This window comes from Schistocerca americana, chromosome 2, assembly GCF_021461395.2.
Source record: "Schistocerca americana isolate TAMUIC-IGC-003095 chromosome 2, iqSchAmer2.1, whole genome shotgun sequence".
NCBI lineage: Eukaryota > Metazoa > Arthropoda > Insecta > Orthoptera > Acrididae > Schistocerca > Schistocerca americana.
The window spans coordinates 706,868,131-706,888,188 of record NC_060120.1 but is presented as its reverse complement, the minus strand read 5'-3'; the positions used below and the strand labels follow the sequence as shown (position 1 = coordinate 706,888,188).

Below are 20,058 nucleotides of genomic sequence, written 5' to 3'. Positions count from 1 at the left end.
AATCCAACACAACTGTCAGAAAGAGCAAACGAGTCTCTCAATAATGTCCACAACTGGTCATTAAAAAATAAACTAACCGTAAATGTAAAGAAAACTAACTATATTAACTTCCAATTGAACAAAAAACACAATGCCACGAGAATAAAAGTTAATAATAATGAATTAGAATGTGTAACAAGTACCAAATTCTTGGGGATGAATGTAGACAGCCAACTGAAATGGACAAACCATGTCAACATTTTGGCAAAGAAATTATCCACAGCATGCTATGCTCTTAGAATCCTTACCTGAATAAATATAATCTTCTTTCCAATGACCAATTTGGTTTTAGGCCCAGAAAAGGCACACAATCTGCTATAGCACAGTTTACTAAAGTAATTTTAGAAGCACTGGACAAAGGTGAAAATGTAAGTGGTATCTTTTTAGACTTGTCAAAGGCCTTTGATACAGTTGACCACAAAATCTTACTTCATAAGTTAGGGCAAATAGGAATAAGAGGTGTGACAAAGAAGTGGTTCAAATCATACTTGGAAAACAGAGTTCAACGAGTTGAGATATCACAAGTTTCAAACAATTCCCTTATAAAACACCTGTCTGACCCAGAAAATGTGAATATAGGCGTCCCACAGGGAAGTGTATTAGGCCCAATATTGTTTCTTATATACATTAACGACTTCCCACAAAGTATCAGACATGCAGAAAAAATACTTTTTGCTGGTGACAGCAACATAGTAATAACAGGTGAAAATCCAACACAATTGTCAGAAAGAGCAAACGAGGCTCTCAATGATGTCCACAACTGGTCATTAAAAAATAAAGTAACCCTAAATGTAAAGAAAACTAACTATATTAACTTCCAATTGAACAAAAAACACAATGCCACTAGAATAAAAGTTAATAATAATGAATTAGAATGTGTAACAAGTACCAAATTCTTGGGGATGAATGTAGACAGCCAACTGAAATGGACAAACCATGTCAACATTTTGGCAAAGAAATTATCCACAGCATGCTATACTCTTAGAATCCTTGCACCGGTACGCAGTAATACCTGTCTTAAAATAACATATTACGGATATCTACACTCAGTCCTCAGCTATGGGATCATGTTTTGGGGAACAAGTGCTAGTAACATACAAACTGTGTTCAAAGTACAAAAAAGAGCCATAAAGATAGTAACAAACAGCAACAACAGGGCCCACTGTCTAGAATTATTTAGAAAGCTAGGCATTCTAACTGTTTCTTGTGAGTATATCTTTCAGAACATAATGTTCATTAAGAAAAATCTCAACGTGTACAACACAAACAGCCTAATACATGACCATGAAACAAGAGCTTGTCATCTCCTCCATCTAGATAGAAAGAACAAGGCAAAGACACAAAAAAGTATATTTTATAATGGGATAAAACTGTATAACAAATTACCACAAGAAATTAAAGAAATATATGAGCCCCTCACTTTTAGACAAAAGCTTAAAACCTTTTTAGTAAGTAAAACTTGTTATACTGTAAAAGAATATTTAACATAGATGTAGATTATTAGCAACATATGACATTATCACCAAAATATTATGTAATTATAAATGTGTGTATGACTAGTTATAAAAACTACACAAAATATGAGAAACCTTTTTCATTGTAAATGTAAATGTGTGCTGATGTGTTGTAAACTGACGACATCCATACAATATTTATTGTTCCACGGATGAATAAATAAATAAATAAATAAATCACAGGCTGTTATTTGCATGTGTCAGTGAAAATACCTTATAAACTGCAAACAAAAGGAATAATGTAAATAAAAACTTGGTGAATTTCTTTACTGCATGTGAAGAACTCAGGGACAATTGAGTAGCTTGTCACCAAATGAGGAAGTGAAATTTATAAGTAAAGAATGGAATACCCTAAATGAGGCAAGAAATTATGTAGATGACTGCATGTTATAAGAAAATGAAAGAAATGACATGTTGGAATGATGACATTAGAAATGCAATCAGAAATTGAAATCAGACAAGGGCTTAGTGACAACTAAGACTGTGGAGAAAGACAAGTGATATAGTAATTTAAAGAAAATTTACAATCAAAACAATAATTTTAAGATGTGTAACAGAAACACAAAGAAGAATAACCAGTGTTGAAAATGAGAATGAAGGAAGAGTAATTTTCAGTGTTACATCAGTGACAAGTTCATTAGAAATGGAGCACAAGTTTGCATTGGGAGAAGGATAGGAAAGGAAATAGGTTGTACTCTTGTCAAAAGTATTACTTTGGAATGTATCTGAAGTGATATTGGGAAAACCACAGAAAATACATAGATCAAAAAAAGTTTTGCGTCACCTAAGTTCCGAGGGTTCTGGAATCTGTACAGGAATTGGAATAGAGATCAACATAAACATCATTTCTGCCCTTTTTATTGCTCATGAAAACCACACATTGTATGTTGTACCACCATACAGCAAGAACTTCAGAGGTGCTGCTCCAGATTGCTGTACACACCAGTACCTCTAATACCCACTAGCACATCCTCTTGCATTGATGAATGCCTGTATTCATTGTGGCATACTATCCACAAGTTCATCAAGGCACTGTTGGTCCAGATTGCCCCACTCCTCAACAGCAATCCGGCATAGATCCCTCAGAGTGGTTGGTGGGTCACGTCATCCATAAACAGCCATATATGTCCCAGGATTGTTTGATAGGGTAAATGTCTGGAGAAAGTGCTGGCCACTCTAGTCGAGCAATGTCATTATCCTGAAGGAAGTCATTTACAAGATGTGCATGATGGGGGCACGAATTATTGTTCATTAAGATGATGCCTCGCCAATATGCTGCCGATATGGTTGTACTATCGGTCGGAGGAGGGCATTCACGTATCGTACAGCCGACACGTCACCTCCCATGACCACCAGTGGTGTACGTTGGCCCCAAATAATGCCACCCCAAAGCATCAGGGAACCTCTACCTTGATGCACTTGCTGGGTAGTGTGTCTAAGGTGTTCAGCCAGACTGGGTTGCCTCCAAACACGTCCCTGATGATTGTCTGGTTGAAGACATATGCAACACTCACCGATGAAGAGAACGTGATGCCAACCCTGAGCAGTCCATTTTGCATGTTGTTGGGCCCATCTGTACTGTGCTGCATGGTGTCGTGGTTGCAAAGATGGACCTCACCATGGACATTGGGAGTGAACTTGTGCATCATGCAGACTATTGTGCACTGTTGGAGCCATAACACAATGTCCTGTGGCTGCACAAAGAGCATTATTCAACATAGTGGCATTGCTGTCAGGGTTCCTCCAAGCCATAATCCATAGGTAGTGGTCATCCACTGCAGTAGTAGCCCTTGGGTGGCCTGAGGGAGGCATGTCATTGATGGTTGCTGTCTCTCTGTATCTCCTCTATGTCCAAAGAACATCGCTTTCATTCACTCTGAGATGCCCGGACACTTCCCTTGTTGAGAGCCCTTCCTGGCACTATGTATCAATGCGGATGCAATCAAACCGCAGTATTGACAATCAAGGCATGGTACTTGAGCCGTGTACCTCCTTCCTGGTGAAATGATTGGAACTGATTGGCTGTCAGACCCCCTCTGTCTAATAGGTGCTGCTCATGCATGGTTGTTTACATCTTTGGGTGGGTTTAGTGACGTCTCTGAACAGTCAAAGGGACTGGAAAATTCTCTGTTTATCAAATCTGATATTAGAAGAATGAAAAAAAGAAGCAACATCAGATTTGATAAACAGAGCATTTTCCATTTCTATTCTTCCAGTGTATAGATTTTTTAGTGTTCTCTACCTTCTCACCCACCTCGAACCCCCTCTCCCCACCACTCTATACATTATACCATTGGCAACAAGCAAGACATTTATTGTACAGTCTTTGTCTCTTACTGATTTTGTTACTTACTACATTATGTTGATGATTAGTGATGAAAAACTACTTTAATATTGAAATTCCACTCTAAACTCTGAATGTACATCATGGCGGCAGTGGCACGAATGTGCATTTGCTTCTTTTTTTTCTGTTCTTCTGTAAAATATCAGATTTGATAAACAGAGCATTTTCCATTTCTATTCTTCGAATATTGGCTGTTTTTTTTATACAACAACTAATATGAAGAACAACAAAAGTAACATAAACATGAACAGTCATTTGAAAATGAACATGTCAGTTTGAAACCAGTAATGGCACTATTTACATAAATAAATAGTGTTATTAATAGTGGCCAGTAGCTGTTTCCTTTTCTTCTTTGCAAGAATCATCTTTATTTTGTACACAGCCACCGTCTAAAAAATGTCCATTTTCATCAAAATAGCATGAAGAGAGTTTTGTTCCAAATGTCACTAAAATGAAGGAATACAAGTACAGAAATACAGCATTATCAAACAATGGAAACTACAGGTAGGAATATCAACAATGTAGGAAAAGAAAGATTGCTATTTACTGTAAAGAAAATAAGATATGTTGGAGACAGGTACAATTAAAAAACACTTACATAAATTTTTGTGTAAGTGCCTTTTAATTGTGACTATCTGGAACTTGACATTTCTTCTTTATGGTAAGAAGTAATCCGTCTTTTCCTACATTGCTGAATTATAGCATTAGGTTTTTAACTAGTAGAACTGTAGTCATCAAAAACCCCTTCTCATATCTATTGAATTTTGAAACTCCATAGGGAAGCACAGCTTGGTACAAAGACCATACACCATCTACTAATGTATGTTTCAGAGACTTTCTCCATGGTTTAGCACCTGCATGAAGTCTTGTCACATGCAATAGTGTACTGAGAACACAACAGCACTGAAAACGTGTTTTATGCAAAAGAGGAACTTAGTATGTTTTCCATTTTCACTATCCAAGTATATTCTCAGTTAGTACAAATGTATTTGAAATGTAAACTTCTCAATTAAGTCCCTATCTAATTAGGCTCAAATTTCACCCATACCTTAATAAGAAATACAATACTACTCTAGCATGTTATGCATTACAATTAACTGTACACTTGTACCAGTGGAATAAATACTGTGAATTTTCAGTATGACAGTGTGTCCCCTAGTCATCAACAATTTGGTTTGCAAATTCATTACACTGGGCCAGACATTCCTGTTGATGAACAGAGGAGTGGCATGAATGATGGTCTAGGTATCAGCATGAAAAATTCACAGAAGTTGTATAGAGGGAGCTAATAGTCTTAAAAAGATGTCCTATCAGAGCTTTATACAAATGCAAAGCATAGAATATTGCAGACTAACATTTCTCCAGAAACGCAAGCAGAAGCCATACAAAAACATACTGTTGTTTTAAACCAGATGAGAAGGATAAAAGTTTAAATTTCTTCCTAGAAGCATCTTTAGATAGTTACCATATTTCAGTTGGGATTATGAAGCATTTTTTCCTTTCAGTTTAGTCAGTAAATGAGTATTTTTGTAAAAGCTGAACCAGTAAGGCAAATTAAGGTGAGAGAAATGGCAAGGCCGTAATGGAGGAAAAAAGTGAGTGAGGTTCATTTTCCATCAGGCCTTTCAGATTAGGGCCTGCAGTAGTTCCCCTAAAGCTACTGAGGTGAACACCGGGATGATGTCTTTGATAAAGGATTTGCAGATTTAAAATATGGAGGTGATGTGTTCTATTATTATGCTTTTGGGGGGGGGGGGGAGGAGAGAACCCTTAATTTTTGTTGTGCCTGGGGCCACATCTGACTTAAATCTGCTACTGTCAAATATAAAATGAGGCATGACTGTGCTTACAAGATGGAAAGCATTTTGAACATTAACTGTAAAGTGTAAAAAGGTACATGTCTTCTTTTGTAACAATTTCTAAACATTAAAATTATTTACAGTTTAAAAATTATGATTTTTTTGTACTTTTAAAACAGCAGAGAGGACATTTTCCATCAACAAATGCCAATTTTTTTCCTGCATATTCACTGTAAGTAAGCCACCTATGATCACATGTAAGGAAGACTTTCTCCTTGGTTTGGCACATGGATCAAGGCTACAGACATGCAACAGATTATCAAGGACACAACAGCACTGAAAACACATTAAGTGAGAAAATCGTACATAGAATGTTTTCCATTTCAACTTTTCATTTGAAAAATGGAATTTCAGAATACAAGACTAGCAAAAGAAAGACATGGCAAAGTTCAAAAGATCACCACCATATTTTAAATCTGCAAATCCTTTGTCAAAAGACAGAATGTTTTTGCACAAAAACATATTTTAATAGAATCATAATGAACAGACAATCTTAATAATATTAGGAAAAACAGTTTCCCTGCTACATGGGAGAGGCTTACATGAGTGTGAATGATGTAATGACCCTACAACTTTCGATAATTAGAAAAAATCGAAACAGATTCATATAAAACTACACCTGGCTTAGGAAACCAATTTTTTGATGTACACCTGTGTGTGTTTCTCTTGGAGGTCAGCTTTGGTGACATAGCTCAGTACCATTGTAAACAGATAGTCGTATTACTGAGATGTCAAGAAGATGTACTTGTTTATGCAATGTGAGAAGAGCATATAGATCTCAACATTATGCATATGACAGGAAAACAATATCTTCAAATCCCAACTGAACAATACTCTCTCAATTAAGTACACCTTAGGTAGGAGGTATCTGTTGTAAAGTGATGGCATTAATGTGTCTGGTAATTAACAAATACAGTTTTTCCATAGTTTTGAATCTGTTTTGCACAAACAGTTTCTTCCAATGTTGAGTATTTATGTGCATAGCCCACTTCTATAGCAGGTGACCAATTTTCAGTCCAGTCTAGAGATCCTGAGCGTTCAGTATATGGTGCAGTCCCATGGAATTGCTGAGAGGACAGCTGCATCACTCCCAGGCTGTTGAGCTTTCTGTCTATAGTCTTGTCATGTTACAGAAAATGATATTTCCAAGTGTTATGTTCTCATATCTAAGTCCCCATCATGGTCTTGGTGTAAGATGACTAGATAATCTTTCCTGTGTTTAATCCCTTGCTGAACAATCTACAGCCCACTGTCTAATAGTCAGATTTCTGGCTGCGAAGACTTGATGAGTTGGTATTCTGCGTCTGCAGTGGTGAGGCTGTTTACCAGACTTCCTTTTTTGAATTCTTTTATTATACCACCCCATAGTCATGGAGTTTCACAGCTATTATACAAAGAAAAACCTGAAGATTTACAGCACATGACTTAGTAGTGTGATGAGCAGGATATGATAATGATATTCTTACATTTTCCACAAGAGATAAATTTTTAAAAATATGTGGAAACTAGAAATTTAAGTATCCTTTCTAGATTTATAAATATGCCACTCATGCTGTAGTTACTACTGTTCCAGTGGCTCACATGTAGACATTACTAGCAAAACATTGTGTATATCGATACTCTGTCATTATTTGATTTTCTTTTTTTTATGTTCTTGAAGACTGTTGGATGTATGACTACAATGACATTTCAGATATCAGTAATTTGAAATGTTTCTAGCATTATTCGAAAAAAAAACATAATGAAATCCTTCCCCCACCCCATTTCTGTAGTTGTTGCTCAAGATATGAATTATTATTAAAAAAAATTCTAGTTGCTTTCGGATGTTGAACATAGTTGTTTTTGGTGCACTTTTAAGATTGTTACATGGTACAGCACACAAGATTGTGCTGTTTGCAATATTAATGCAGAGTTTGACACTTAAAACAATTATTTTTTGTGTAGATAGTTGTTCCTTCTTTCTTCTTCCTGGAAATAATCTTTTATGGTTAATTATGTCATTTATGCTCATAACATGCTGTTTCCCTCAAGAAATTCAGTTTGCGCACATGCATGCTCACACCCACCCACCCACACACACACGCACACACACACACACACACACACACACATTTTAGTCATGTGATGCCTGTGACAGTACTGGCTAGCATGCTGTTCCTGCTGCCGTCAAGCTCATTCATAATGATACCTTCTTTTGGAATTTACATTTGTGTATTCACCACTGGATTCCTCTTCTCCTGCCTGCTGTGACTCTTCTCATAACTAAGGCAAGGACAAACAGAAAAAATGTTGGTGATAAAATACATCCCTGCTGGACTGCAGTTGTTACCTCTAGCATCTCTGTGAGATTTCCTTTGTGGATTGGATTGATCTGGGGGAAGAGACCAAACAGCGAGGTCATTGGTCTCATTGGATTATGGAAGGATGGGTGGGGAAGGAAGTCAGCCGTGCCCTGTCAAATGAACCATCCCAGCGTTTGCCTGAAGTGATTTAGGGAAATCACGGAAAACCTAAATCAGGATGGCCAGATGCAGGATTGAACCATGGTCCTCCCGAATGTGAGTCCAGTGTGCTAACCACTGTGCCACCTTGCTTGGTTTTTCTTTGTGGAACACATGACATTTGTATCCATCACACTGATTTTTGATTATGCCACAGCATGTGATATTTCACAAAATCAGAGGCCTTTTCCAAATCGATGAATGCCAGGTGCACACTGAGGTGATAAAAGCCATTGGATAGTGATATGCACACATACAGATGGCAGCAGTAATGCGTACACAATCTATAAATGGGCAGAGCTGTCATTTGCAGTCAGGTGATTTTTTGTGAATAGGTTTCTAATGTGTTTATGGCTGCACAATGGGAATTAACAAACTTTGAACATGGAAGGGTAATTAAAGCTAGTTGCTTGGGACATTCCATCTCAAAAATTGTTAGGGTATTCAATATTTCAAGATTCACAGTGTCAAGTCTGTGCTGAGAACACCAAATTTCAGGCATTACCTCTCACCACAAACAATTCAGTGGGCAATGGCCTTCACTTAATGGCCAAAAACAGCAGTGTTTGCATACTGTATCTGTTAGGACAGTGTGGCAAAATTTGGTGTTAATGGGCTATGATAACAGATGACCAATGTGAGTGCCTGTGTCTCTCTTGGGCTCGTGACCATATCAGTTGGACCCTAGTGACTGGAAAACTGTGGCCTGCTCTGATGAGACTTGATTAGGCTTGGTAAGAGTTGATGGTTAGGTTTGAACGGGATGCAGACCCCATGAAACCATGGACCCACATTGTCAACAACACACTGTGCAAGGTAGTGGTGGCTCCATAATGATGTGGGCTGTGTTTACATGGAATGGATTGGGTACTCTGGTCTAACTGAACCAACTGAGACTATTTGTAGCCATACAGGGATTTCATGTCTCCAAACAACTATGGATTTTTTATGGATGATAATGAGCCATGCCACCTGGCCACAATTGTCAGCAATTGGTTTGAAGATATTCTGTACAGTTAAATTGAATAATTTGGCCACCCAGATTGCCTGAAATGAATCCCATTGAACATTTATGTGACATAACTGAGGGGTCAGTCTGTGCACAAATTCTCCATCACCTACACTTTCACAATTATGGACAGCTATAGAGGCAGCATGGCTCAATATTTCTGTAGGGGCCTTCCAAAGACTTGTTGAATCCCTGCCACATCATGTTGCTGCACTACACCAAGCAAAAGGGTGTCTGACACGATATTAGGAGGTATCCCATGACTTTTGTCACCTCTGTGTATGGTGGCCTACAAAATCCTAAGCATATTTGTAAGTTAAACAGAAGTGTGTTGTGCCTGAATACCACCTGTTCTTTATGCAGTTTATTTTCAAGTGAATCTCTAACCCTATTTAATATAATCTTGGTGAGGACCTTACTGGGCACTAACAGCAATTTAATACCATGCCAGTTATTAAAAATCTGACAAATTTCTCTTAAAATGCTCCACCCTTCATTGAAACAAATTCAGTTTGAAGAGAGATCCACAAAGCAGTGGCAAAATAGCTTAGTATTAAAGATCCCAAAAGAGGGTTAATGGGAATTAGATAGTGACTTATCCAAAAAGGCCTAAATAACAATGAATAACAATGTAAGCAACAATACTTTCCTAGCAATAAGTGTAATACTAAACTGCATACATAACCAGCTATTCACTAAGGACACTGTTCCATCTTCTCTATTAGCCTACTGCAAGAATTAAATAATCATAGAATAATGTAAAAAAACTTCTCTGTGTGCACAATGCAGTATGTAATTGTACTTTGTTGACATTGCCCATGTATCTAAAATTATATTTTATGAATAGAAAATAAATTTGAAATTTTCCAGTATTTAGGAAAGGCATTGATACTGGAATGCCAATGTTCTTGTTTGTGGTGCCACCATATTAGGAGCATGCTAATCACAAACTTTTAGTCCTTGTCATTTCTGTGTCCTTGTATTATGTGTCACAATGTTGGCATGGCAATTTTAGTGCATACATCCTTCACATGTTTTCTCTTGTATATAACTTATTTTTTGTAGAAAATGCACACATCTATTAAACAGGTCATGTGAGCTGTACCTTGGCATTATAAGGGAGTTAAAACCAAAATTTATGGGCTTGTAGAGAAAGCAGAGATTATGCATATTAAACCTAAGAGGCAATCTGTGCTCTGCAGTCTTTTACTAACTTTATGTTTCTCTTATAACAAGAATATATGTATGAAAGGCATTCACCTGGTTTACATCCACTTATTTCCTTGATGTTTTAATAAATAGAGATGAAATATTCAAACTCACCCATTTCAAGGTATTCTTCAAAAAGAGCAAGTCGTCCCGAATCCTCAAGGTGATAATCTTCTTCCCACCGGGTATAACTGCGCTCTAAATCTTTTGTATTTGATATGTGGTACCTCTTACGCCACCAGTTGCGTAGTTTCCTGCATATTCAACAAGAAAACTCTGAATTTACAGGTAAGTATAAGAGAGCTGCAAATTACAATAGCTATTTTTTTCAGGTTTGACTGATTGCAAAGTTAAAACCACAGAGAAAATCCAATGAAGTTTTGTGCATATGTTTTGTGCAGTGTTCCTAGTACACCAGTTGATCACATCATGTTGCTCTTATCAGTTTTGAGAATGCCTTGAGCATGAAAATATGCCTAGAACAGTGCCCCCACCAAGTGTGAAGTGTGTGCTGTCATTTGATTTCTTCATGCTGAGGGGTGCAAAGCAGCTGAAATTCATCAATGAATTAATAATATGTATGGTGAAACTTCTATGAGTGACAATGAAGTGTGGTGATGGTGTATGAAATTTGGCATAGGACACACAGACATTCATGACGCAGACAATCACAGAAGGAAATGAGTGTCAACTGTTGCTTTTGATCAGTGAGTGGATAAATAGTTGGTTCACAATTTCTGTGTTGAGTAATTCATACCGAGAATTTCAATGTCAGCTCTCTATATCATCATGAGTGAGAGACTTCAGTATCGCAAACTATGCAGGATGGGTTTCCAAAATGCTGTACAATCATAGCAAAACACAGTGAATGGGTGCTGCCTTAACATTTCTGCAGCTACCATGATGAAGGACAAGATTTTTTTTGGACAAAACTGTCACAGGAGGTCAGACATGGGTCCATTTTGAAAATGAAGAAACAAAAGAGCAATCCAAATTGTGGATACATTCTCATTTCCCAAATAAAACAAAGCAGTCCAAGGGAACCTACTCCATCAGAAAGCATATGGCTACTGTGTTGTGGGACCTGAAAGGAATTTCATTTATGGAATTTATGGAATTCACTGCACTGCCGTCATACAGCATGACTCGTCAATGTCTCTGAAGGCCAATTCAGAACAAGTGAAAAGGAATGTTGTCATCACATTTCCCTTCCTTGCGACAATGCTTGGCTCCACACCGCAGCTGCAACAAAGATATTCTGGCAGTGTTTTCAGTGGAAAGTGTTTGCTACTATACAGTACTGTCTAGGCACCCTCTGACTTTCATGTCTTTGATCATGAAATGCTGCCTATGAGGACAGCACTTTAACACAGACAACAAGCTGCAGACCAGCATAGAAAATCTGCTGAAAGCACAGGCAGCTTTCTGTGACAAGGATATTGGAAAATTAGACCACACTGCAACAAATATCCAAGTCAGAATGATGAATATGCAAAGAAGTAGATGGAAGGTGTGGCTAAATGTTGCAAATAAAAAATTTTTTGATTTTCACTGTGGCTTCCATTTCATGACCAATTGGATCTCTATTCTTCTTCTCCACCCCCTCCCCTGTTTTTTAATATATTGAAAGGTGTGCTACATTTCTGTACATAAATTTATGCAGTTGTAATGGGGCTCACAGAAACAGGAAACAAGACTGACCTCAAGATTTTGATGTTCTTAGAACTATATTTGAATCTCACTGGGCTGGGCCACAGCAGGTGAAGACAGCAGCCATCTGGTGTGAGCTTTGCTTATGTGAATACATGTGTGTTTTCTACTTCTGAAAAAGGACCTTTTTGTCTGAAAGCTTATATGTTTAACAGTTTTTCATTGTGATTGTGTGTTACTTGATACCGTCTCCATGTGTTAGCAGCAGTCTACACTTTTCATAGTGTTGCTGTTATTCCATCCTAGAGTTTCCATTGTTTGATTATGTTTGTATTACTCCCAACACCAAATATGTACTTCATGAGCTGTTTTGGTCCAGGGTTCTAACTGGTTGACTCTAGCCCATCCCCCAGTCTAGACTTGCACAGTTATAAAAGTATCTGCCTCTTCCTTAGTTTGTATTTAGAATTTGCAATGCCCTTGTCATGATCTTTGGTTACTGACCATCGCATCTCGTGCTGTGTCAAAGGAGGCTTGTTCTGTAGACAAGGAATACACTTTATGGATCAACAATCATTCTTTTCCTCACCCATGGAAGATTGGAAGGTGTGATAACTACAACAGATAGAAATGAAAACTAAAGTTTACAATTGTTTTTAAATAATGTAGTAATACAGAACCTTCAGAGACATGGAACGAGTCAAAGCATAAATTAAGAAATGAAAAGGAACTTAATCTGTGTGCTGTATTAACAATAATCTATCACCATACTACTTGACCAAACAATGGAAAATCCAGGGTGGAATGTAACAATATTGGAGAAGGAAAGTTGCTACTCACCATACAGCAGAGATGCTGAGTCGCAATAGGCACAACAAAAAGATTCACACAATTATAGCTTTCGGCCATTATGTGTGTGCATATGTGTATGTGTGTCTATTGCTGACAAAGGCCTTAATGGCTGAAAGCTATAATTGTTGTGAATCTTCTTGTTGTGCCTATTGCGACTCAGCATCTCCACTATATGGTGAGTAGCAACTTTCCTTCTCTAATATTGTTACTATACTGCTTGATGCTATTCGTTCTTGAGTCAACTGATTTTAATCAAGTAAATTAAAAAGAAAGCTACTAGTTTGAAGCAATCTGCTGCCTCCTTGTTATACTAAATAGTTACAACTCATCTGCAACTGTTAACTTAATATTTACTTAATGACAACGGGATTTTACATATTAACCTTTCGGTGGGCATGCCTATGTATAAAGTGTGGCAACCACAAAATAACATTGTCTTGCAGCATTCCATTGTTGTAACTGCAAGCCTGTAGATAATCCTTCATTATTGCTTCAGCTAATACAATGATAAGTTGTGCTGTCATATGTCCAAATGAGCAGCAGTAATACAAAATAAACAGTGACCTATACAAGAAAAAATTTATGATCTGTGCATGAAAATGATCCAGATACCAGGAGCATAATCCCACAATGAGGCAGTTGTCTAAATTAAGTAAGCAGTTGGGTGGGACCTGATCCAACAGTGCTGCTTAATGCTTCGAGTGGGTCCTTACTGTAGTGTAACATCTGCACGTGACAACAGAGTGATATAATGAACGTTTATTATGTTATTGTTTAATTACACAGTGATTTAGTTCATATAATGTAAGTTTATTTTACTATTAAGTTATTAAACTAAGATTAAACTATGATAATCCTCATAAATATTTACATTGATAACGAAGACAGCTGTTCTGTAAATGTGTGCAATGTACGCCGTATGTCCACTTGTGTTATAAAAAATGGCATGCCACTCAAGGACTAAATATTTATCTACATCTGTAACCAATGAGACCTATTGTACAACATTAATACTTGTCACACAGCTTTGCAACAAACACTGCCACTTGCCATGTAGCTAACGGAACTTTTCAGTATTTGAATATAGATATTTAGATAATTTTGTGGAAAGGGTGGCTAATTAGGTATGTTGTTAATTGTCTTTAAATTAATTTGGCTTCCCAGGTTCTTGCTATATACTTGATAGGACTTTGTTGACTATTTTCTCACCAGATTATATATGTCATTTCTGAACCCTAGACAAGGAGGAAAAGTCTACATGGAAATTACTGTATTTTTGTCTCTAGTATTGTTACAGTGTAAATCACAATTCAGCTGAAGCAGATTTTCATTATTAGCAACAAAAACTATTGCAAAATAAATATGTTGGATAGGGAGTATAAGAATTCCATGAACCTTGAAAAAAGCTTCTGCAATATGTATAGCTATTAATTTTACACAATATTCTTACAGCTTGCTTCTGTCAAATAATCACTATTCTTATAGCCTGCTTCTGCTGAATAATCACTTTATTACCTTTAGGTGCACTGTCCCAGTTGGTAATCTCCTCTTCTGCATACATACATTGTTTGACTTAAGGTGTGTTGGATCAGATTGGAATTACATAACTATAAATGGGGCAATGTGGTATCTATCGCAGTAGCTGCAAATGGCTAGACAACAAATTGGTCTGTACAAGTTACTGCCAACACAAGACTTACAAAGTATTGGATAGTGGCATGTTTTGTAATAATAATAATACTACTGAATCATCAGTTAGCCATTTGACATCCACTTTTGGGTAAAGGCCACCTTTAGACTTTGCCAAGCATTACACAAACCCCCACACAGATACTGTCTTGCTTAATGGCATCACTTTTCAAGACGTTTTATAGTGGATCTTATTTCACACAAGTCAACAAACATTTACCGTCAAAATGCAAGTTATACCGAGTGAATGCGGAGAATGATCCTCTATACTTTTTCAGTTGAGTCAGCATTTTGTCATGTGCAGTGCAGTGCTTCTATATTTAAATACACATTTCAAAGATTTCCTTGCTTACATACCACTTTCATAAAGCATTCTGTTCATGGGATTTAATGATGTCCCCCTATAAGTGACCAGAACACGGACAGATTGTAGCTGTGATGGAATTGTGTTCTCCCATTTTTTAAAGTGCCTAATAGTAAATTTTGATTGTTATTGCATGTTGAAGGCCTTAGCTGTACTTTCCAGTTATTGAATCTGCGTATTAGAACTTGTTTTCTGTCTGTGAAGAACACAAAGATGAACATTTAATCGCTTAGCCATTTCTGTCTAAGCTTTTACTGTTTCCAGTCTGTAAATGACTCTTCCTTGCAGTTTCTCAAGTAAATAATGCTTTGATGTCATTTGACTGGTTTGATCATCCCAGGTGGCTCATCTCTTAGTCACAGAAATAAATACTGATCAACTCTCAAATGTGCAATTGTTTGCAAAGTGTAGATGATATGAGTTGATTACAGCTGGTTTGCATGCTGTAGTTCTGTGCAGCAGTTATCTGTTAGTAACATACTCAGTTTATGAAGTAATTGCTTTGTTTTTTTAAAATAATATTTGCTCTATTATAGAAACCAGTGTATCTCAATTGCTCAAGCAGTATATAAACAGTAGTATTATAAAATTACGTGGCATTATTGACTAAATATGTTAATCTCTTACGGTAAGAAGATCTCAAGGAAGTTGTTGAAACACTGCTTGCCAATCATGATGATGGCCAGCTGTATGCAGAGCTCAGATAGGCAGCCTGCTGGGTCACAAACATCCAGTGTAAGTCTTTGAAATGCATCACGGCGTGCTTCTTTGTCACCAGGGTATTTATAAAAGCGCCCCTGGAATAAAACATTTTTAATATTGGACATTTCATTTCTTTTCATCTAAAGATATCTGACAAATATACATTTATTGATAAAATTATAAATTTAATTTTGGTGTAGTAAAAACAATAATTAATAGTATCTGCTCATATAATATAACACACAGCAGTCTACCTTGCAAGACAGGGAGAAAAGAAAGACCTGGATCAAATCCATGGCTAGATGCCCTTTCTAATGTCACAGTCTTCAAGGTAACCTAAGGAAGGGTAGCTGTGTGCCCTGCCTGTCTGTGACTCATGTAAATCTTCTTTTGTATTTTATCATATTTTAACAGTTTGTGTCTCACATTCTCAAAGGCAGAATATGGGGACAAGTTCAACATTTGCCTATGAGAAACTGCCCACAGACCACATTCAGGCAGCCCAGTGTACCAGCCCAAAGTTGTTAATCTGTTGCATGGGTTCAATCTGTGTCTGGCTTACCTACCTGTCTCACAAGTTAGTGTGCTGCACATTATGCTGTCTGAGCAGGTAAACACTAATTTATTAATTTGGACCTTAAAGAGGAAAATGAGATAAGGAAGAGATAAAATGAGGCCGTAGTCATACAGCCCACACATGAAGAGAAACGTGATGTCAGTACTGATAAATTTCCAGTCACAAATAAACAGCTCAGTAGGAATTCATAGCAACAGAAAGAGATGCATAATATAACAAATGAAAGAGAAATGTCAACAAAACATTGGGAAAGAGATTTACAATGAAACACATGGTACACACCACAGAATTCCAGCAACTTATATATTTCTCAGAGATCTGTATTGTGTGAATTATTCTTGGTCCAACAACATATTTACTTACCAGTTGTTGAACACAATGAATGTGACTGTTAATGTATGTAGTTTCCTTTAAAAATGCTTTTCTTCCACTTTCTTTCTGCTTTTATACACATCTAGGCAACGAAAGTTCTTTGATATGAAGCTGCTGTTAGAACTGGTTTATCTTCAGATTAAATTGTGGAGCTGAACATAGAGAGGAGCATGGAAGTCACTTACGGGGGGCTGGTTGTAAGGTTGTGGTTTCTTCATAACATTCATGATCCTTTCTGTACTTCTGCTGATTCACATGAAAATGGTTTTAACAAACACATAAATTCCTTTCTATTGTATGTATCTATTGTTCAACAACTTATCGTCAGTAATACTGGTGGTATTCTTGCTCCAAAATTGTAAAGAAATTTGTATAGAAATTTTCATGATCACCAATTACGATGTTAAGTTTCTCATTATTCTCATTTCTGATTCTTCTCATTACTTTTTTCTTTTTCTGGTTTATGAAAGTGGTATGAAAAGTTCTTGGCCTGATAGTGAAAACAATAATTTAAACTTTCAAAGAAGTTTTCTTTTTCAACATAACCTCTAATATCAATACATTTCATCCATTGGTGTTCCAATGCCATTGTCCCTTCTCTGTAACATTCCTCTGCTAGTGCTGTAAAGTACCCACATACAGCTGGTGGTGGTGGTTGTTGGTATGTTTAAGGGGGACTAAACAGCGAAGGTCATCAGTCCCCCATTCCAAAATCAGGCGAGCCAAAAATCTACGGAGCAGATAAAAACCAAAGGGGGGACACATACAGCTGCGATGGTTTCTACTGTAAGAAAAGCAGTGACCAGTGAGGAATTTCTTCAGTTTTGAGAACAGATGGAAGTCTAAGGGAGCCATATTTGGGACATAAGGTGGATATTCCAGCACATTGTAGCTCAAACCCCTCAATTTTCCACTTCCAAGACACTTTTGTGGGCGAGTGCAGTGTCCTGATGGAAGATGATATTTTTCTTCTATAAACCGTGTATGTTTTCATGAATGCTTGTGTCCAATTTTGTAAGAAGTTGAGAGTAGTATTCTTTAGTTATGGTTTTACCTTTTTCAGGATAGTCAATCAACAAAATTCCTTTCACATCCCAAAACAGTGACACCATGATCTTCCCCACCAATGGTACTATCAGTACCTTCTTTACAGCTGAAAAAGCAACTTCTATTCACTGCAGAGACTCCTGTTTGTATTCAGTTGTGTAGGGTGAATCTGTGTTTCATCCACTCATGTATCAATGAAAAAAGTCACTTTCATTTTTCTTACAACTCACAAAGCACTTTTCGGAAAGTATCATGCGAATGCGTTAGTGATCCACAGTGAGCACACATGGCACTCATCTTGTGCAAAGCTTTCTCATGTTCAATTTCTTCTGCAATGTGTGACCAACATATTCCTTTGATATCCTTAGAGCATTAGCACTTTCACACACCTTTATATGCTGATCTTCCAAAATCATATCATGCACTTCATTGAGGATATCCGGGGTGCTTGCACTTTTTGGACGTCCTTCATGTGGAACATCTTGGACACTTTCACAGCCACATTTGAACTCAGCAGCCCATTTTTTCATGGTGTAAATTGAAAGTAATGAGCTGTCATACAAATTTAAAAACCATAAATGAATTTTGATCAGCATTAAACCTTCTTTTATGAAGAATTTTATCATTGCACAATACTTAATTTTTTCAATTTTCAACAAATTGCACACCACAACTACTTCAAATGACTGCCTACAGTCAACTGCTGCCTGGATCGACTTGCAATTTTATGGGCATCTACTAACACATGTACCAATTTAAGGAGGGAAAGAAAATCATGCAAGTAGTACTGTCATCTCTGGGTGAGGTCAAGAACTTTTCAGACAGGCTTGTCAGGTCATATGCACTTACTAGATTCTTCATTCCATTCAACAGATCCTGTAATTCTTCATTTTAACTGAGGACAGTAATGTCATCAAAGAATCTTATCACTGATATATTTTCACCCTGAATTTTAATTCCAGTCTTAAACATTTCTTTCCCGTAGGGGCAGAAGACTGCACTCCTCTCTTACAACCTGTATAACCCAAGAACTTTGTTCTTGGTCTTCCAGTCTAATTGTTCCCTCTTGGCTCTTTTACATATTGTATATAACCCATCTTTCCCTATAGCTTACCTCTATTTTTTGTCAGAATTTTGAACATCTTGCACAGTTTTACTTTGTCGAACACTTTTTCCTGGTCAACAAATCCTTGGAACGTGTCTTGATTTTCCTTGAGTCTTGCTTTCATTAGCAACTACAAAGTCAGAACTGCCCCACTACAGCCCTTACCTTCCCAAAAGCCCAACCAATCATCTAACAGATCTTCAATTTTCTTTTCTATTCTCCTGTATATTATTCTTGTCAGAAATTTGGATGCATGAGCTGTCAAGTTGACTGTACGATAGTTCTCATTCTTACCTGCCCTTGCTACCTTCAAGATTGTGTGGGTATTTTTTCAAAAACTCTAGCACTGAATCCCCTATGGACTCCAATTTTTTCTTCTATCACATAATCAGACAAGTCCTACCCTTCAAAGAGGCCTTCAACATACTCTTTCCACCTATCCACTCTTTCCTCTGTGTTCAACAGTGGAATTCCTGTGTACTCTTAATGTTACCACCATTGCTTTTAATTTCATTAAAGGTTGTTTTGACTTTTCTATATGCTGAATCAGTCATTCCAATGATTGCTTTCTTCACATTTTTCTTGCAGCCACTGTCTGCTCTACACTTCACTTTATTTCATTCTCAAGGAATTTATATTGCTGTATTCCTTTCCTTCCCTGAACATTTTTGTACTTCCTTTTCTCCTTGACCACTTGAATATTTCTTCTGTATCCAAGGTCTCTTCATAGTTACCTTCCTTCTATATGTGTTGTCTGTCCAGAATTTATGATTGTCCTTTATAGAGGTGTCCAGCCCTTTTAACTCAACTGCCTACCAGTATTCCTTACCACTGTAGCCACAACCTTCGTGAGCTTCATATGTGTCTCATCCTCAGTACTTCAGTGTCCCTTTTCCTTCCACATTTATTCTTTGTGACTAGTCTCTTAAACTTCAGTTTGCTCTTCATTATTACTAAAATGTAATCTGAGTATATAGCTGTACCTGGATGTTCTTTACAATGCAATATCTGATTTCGGAATCCCTGTCTGACTATGATGTAATTCAGCTGGAATCTTTACATGTCTTAAAATATTTTCCAAGTAGACCTCTTCCCCTTGTGATTAATGAACAGAGTATTTGTTATTACCATCTGAAATTTAATGTGGATTAGCCCTTTCCTCTCTCATTCCTACTGCCATGCCCAATGAAAACCAAAATGATTTAAAAGGAAAATGATAGGCCCA

General features: G+C 37.1%; 1 protein-coding gene across 1 annotated transcript in view; it reads right to left on the bottom strand.

The window, feature by feature from the left end:
* Nucleotides 1-20,058, bottom strand: part of LOC124595810 (anoctamin-4) — a 148,502-nt gene that overhangs the window by 40,806 nt on the left and 87,638 nt on the right. The window contains exons 10-11 of the mRNA XM_047134704.1: nucleotides 15,658-15,827; nucleotides 10,590-10,729 (exon numbers count right to left, since the gene is read on the bottom strand). Of these exons, the coding sequence (XP_046990660.1) occupies nucleotides 10,590-10,729; nucleotides 15,658-15,827 (310 nt within the window). The remainder of the gene's footprint in view (nucleotides 1-10,589; nucleotides 10,730-15,657; nucleotides 15,828-20,058) is intronic.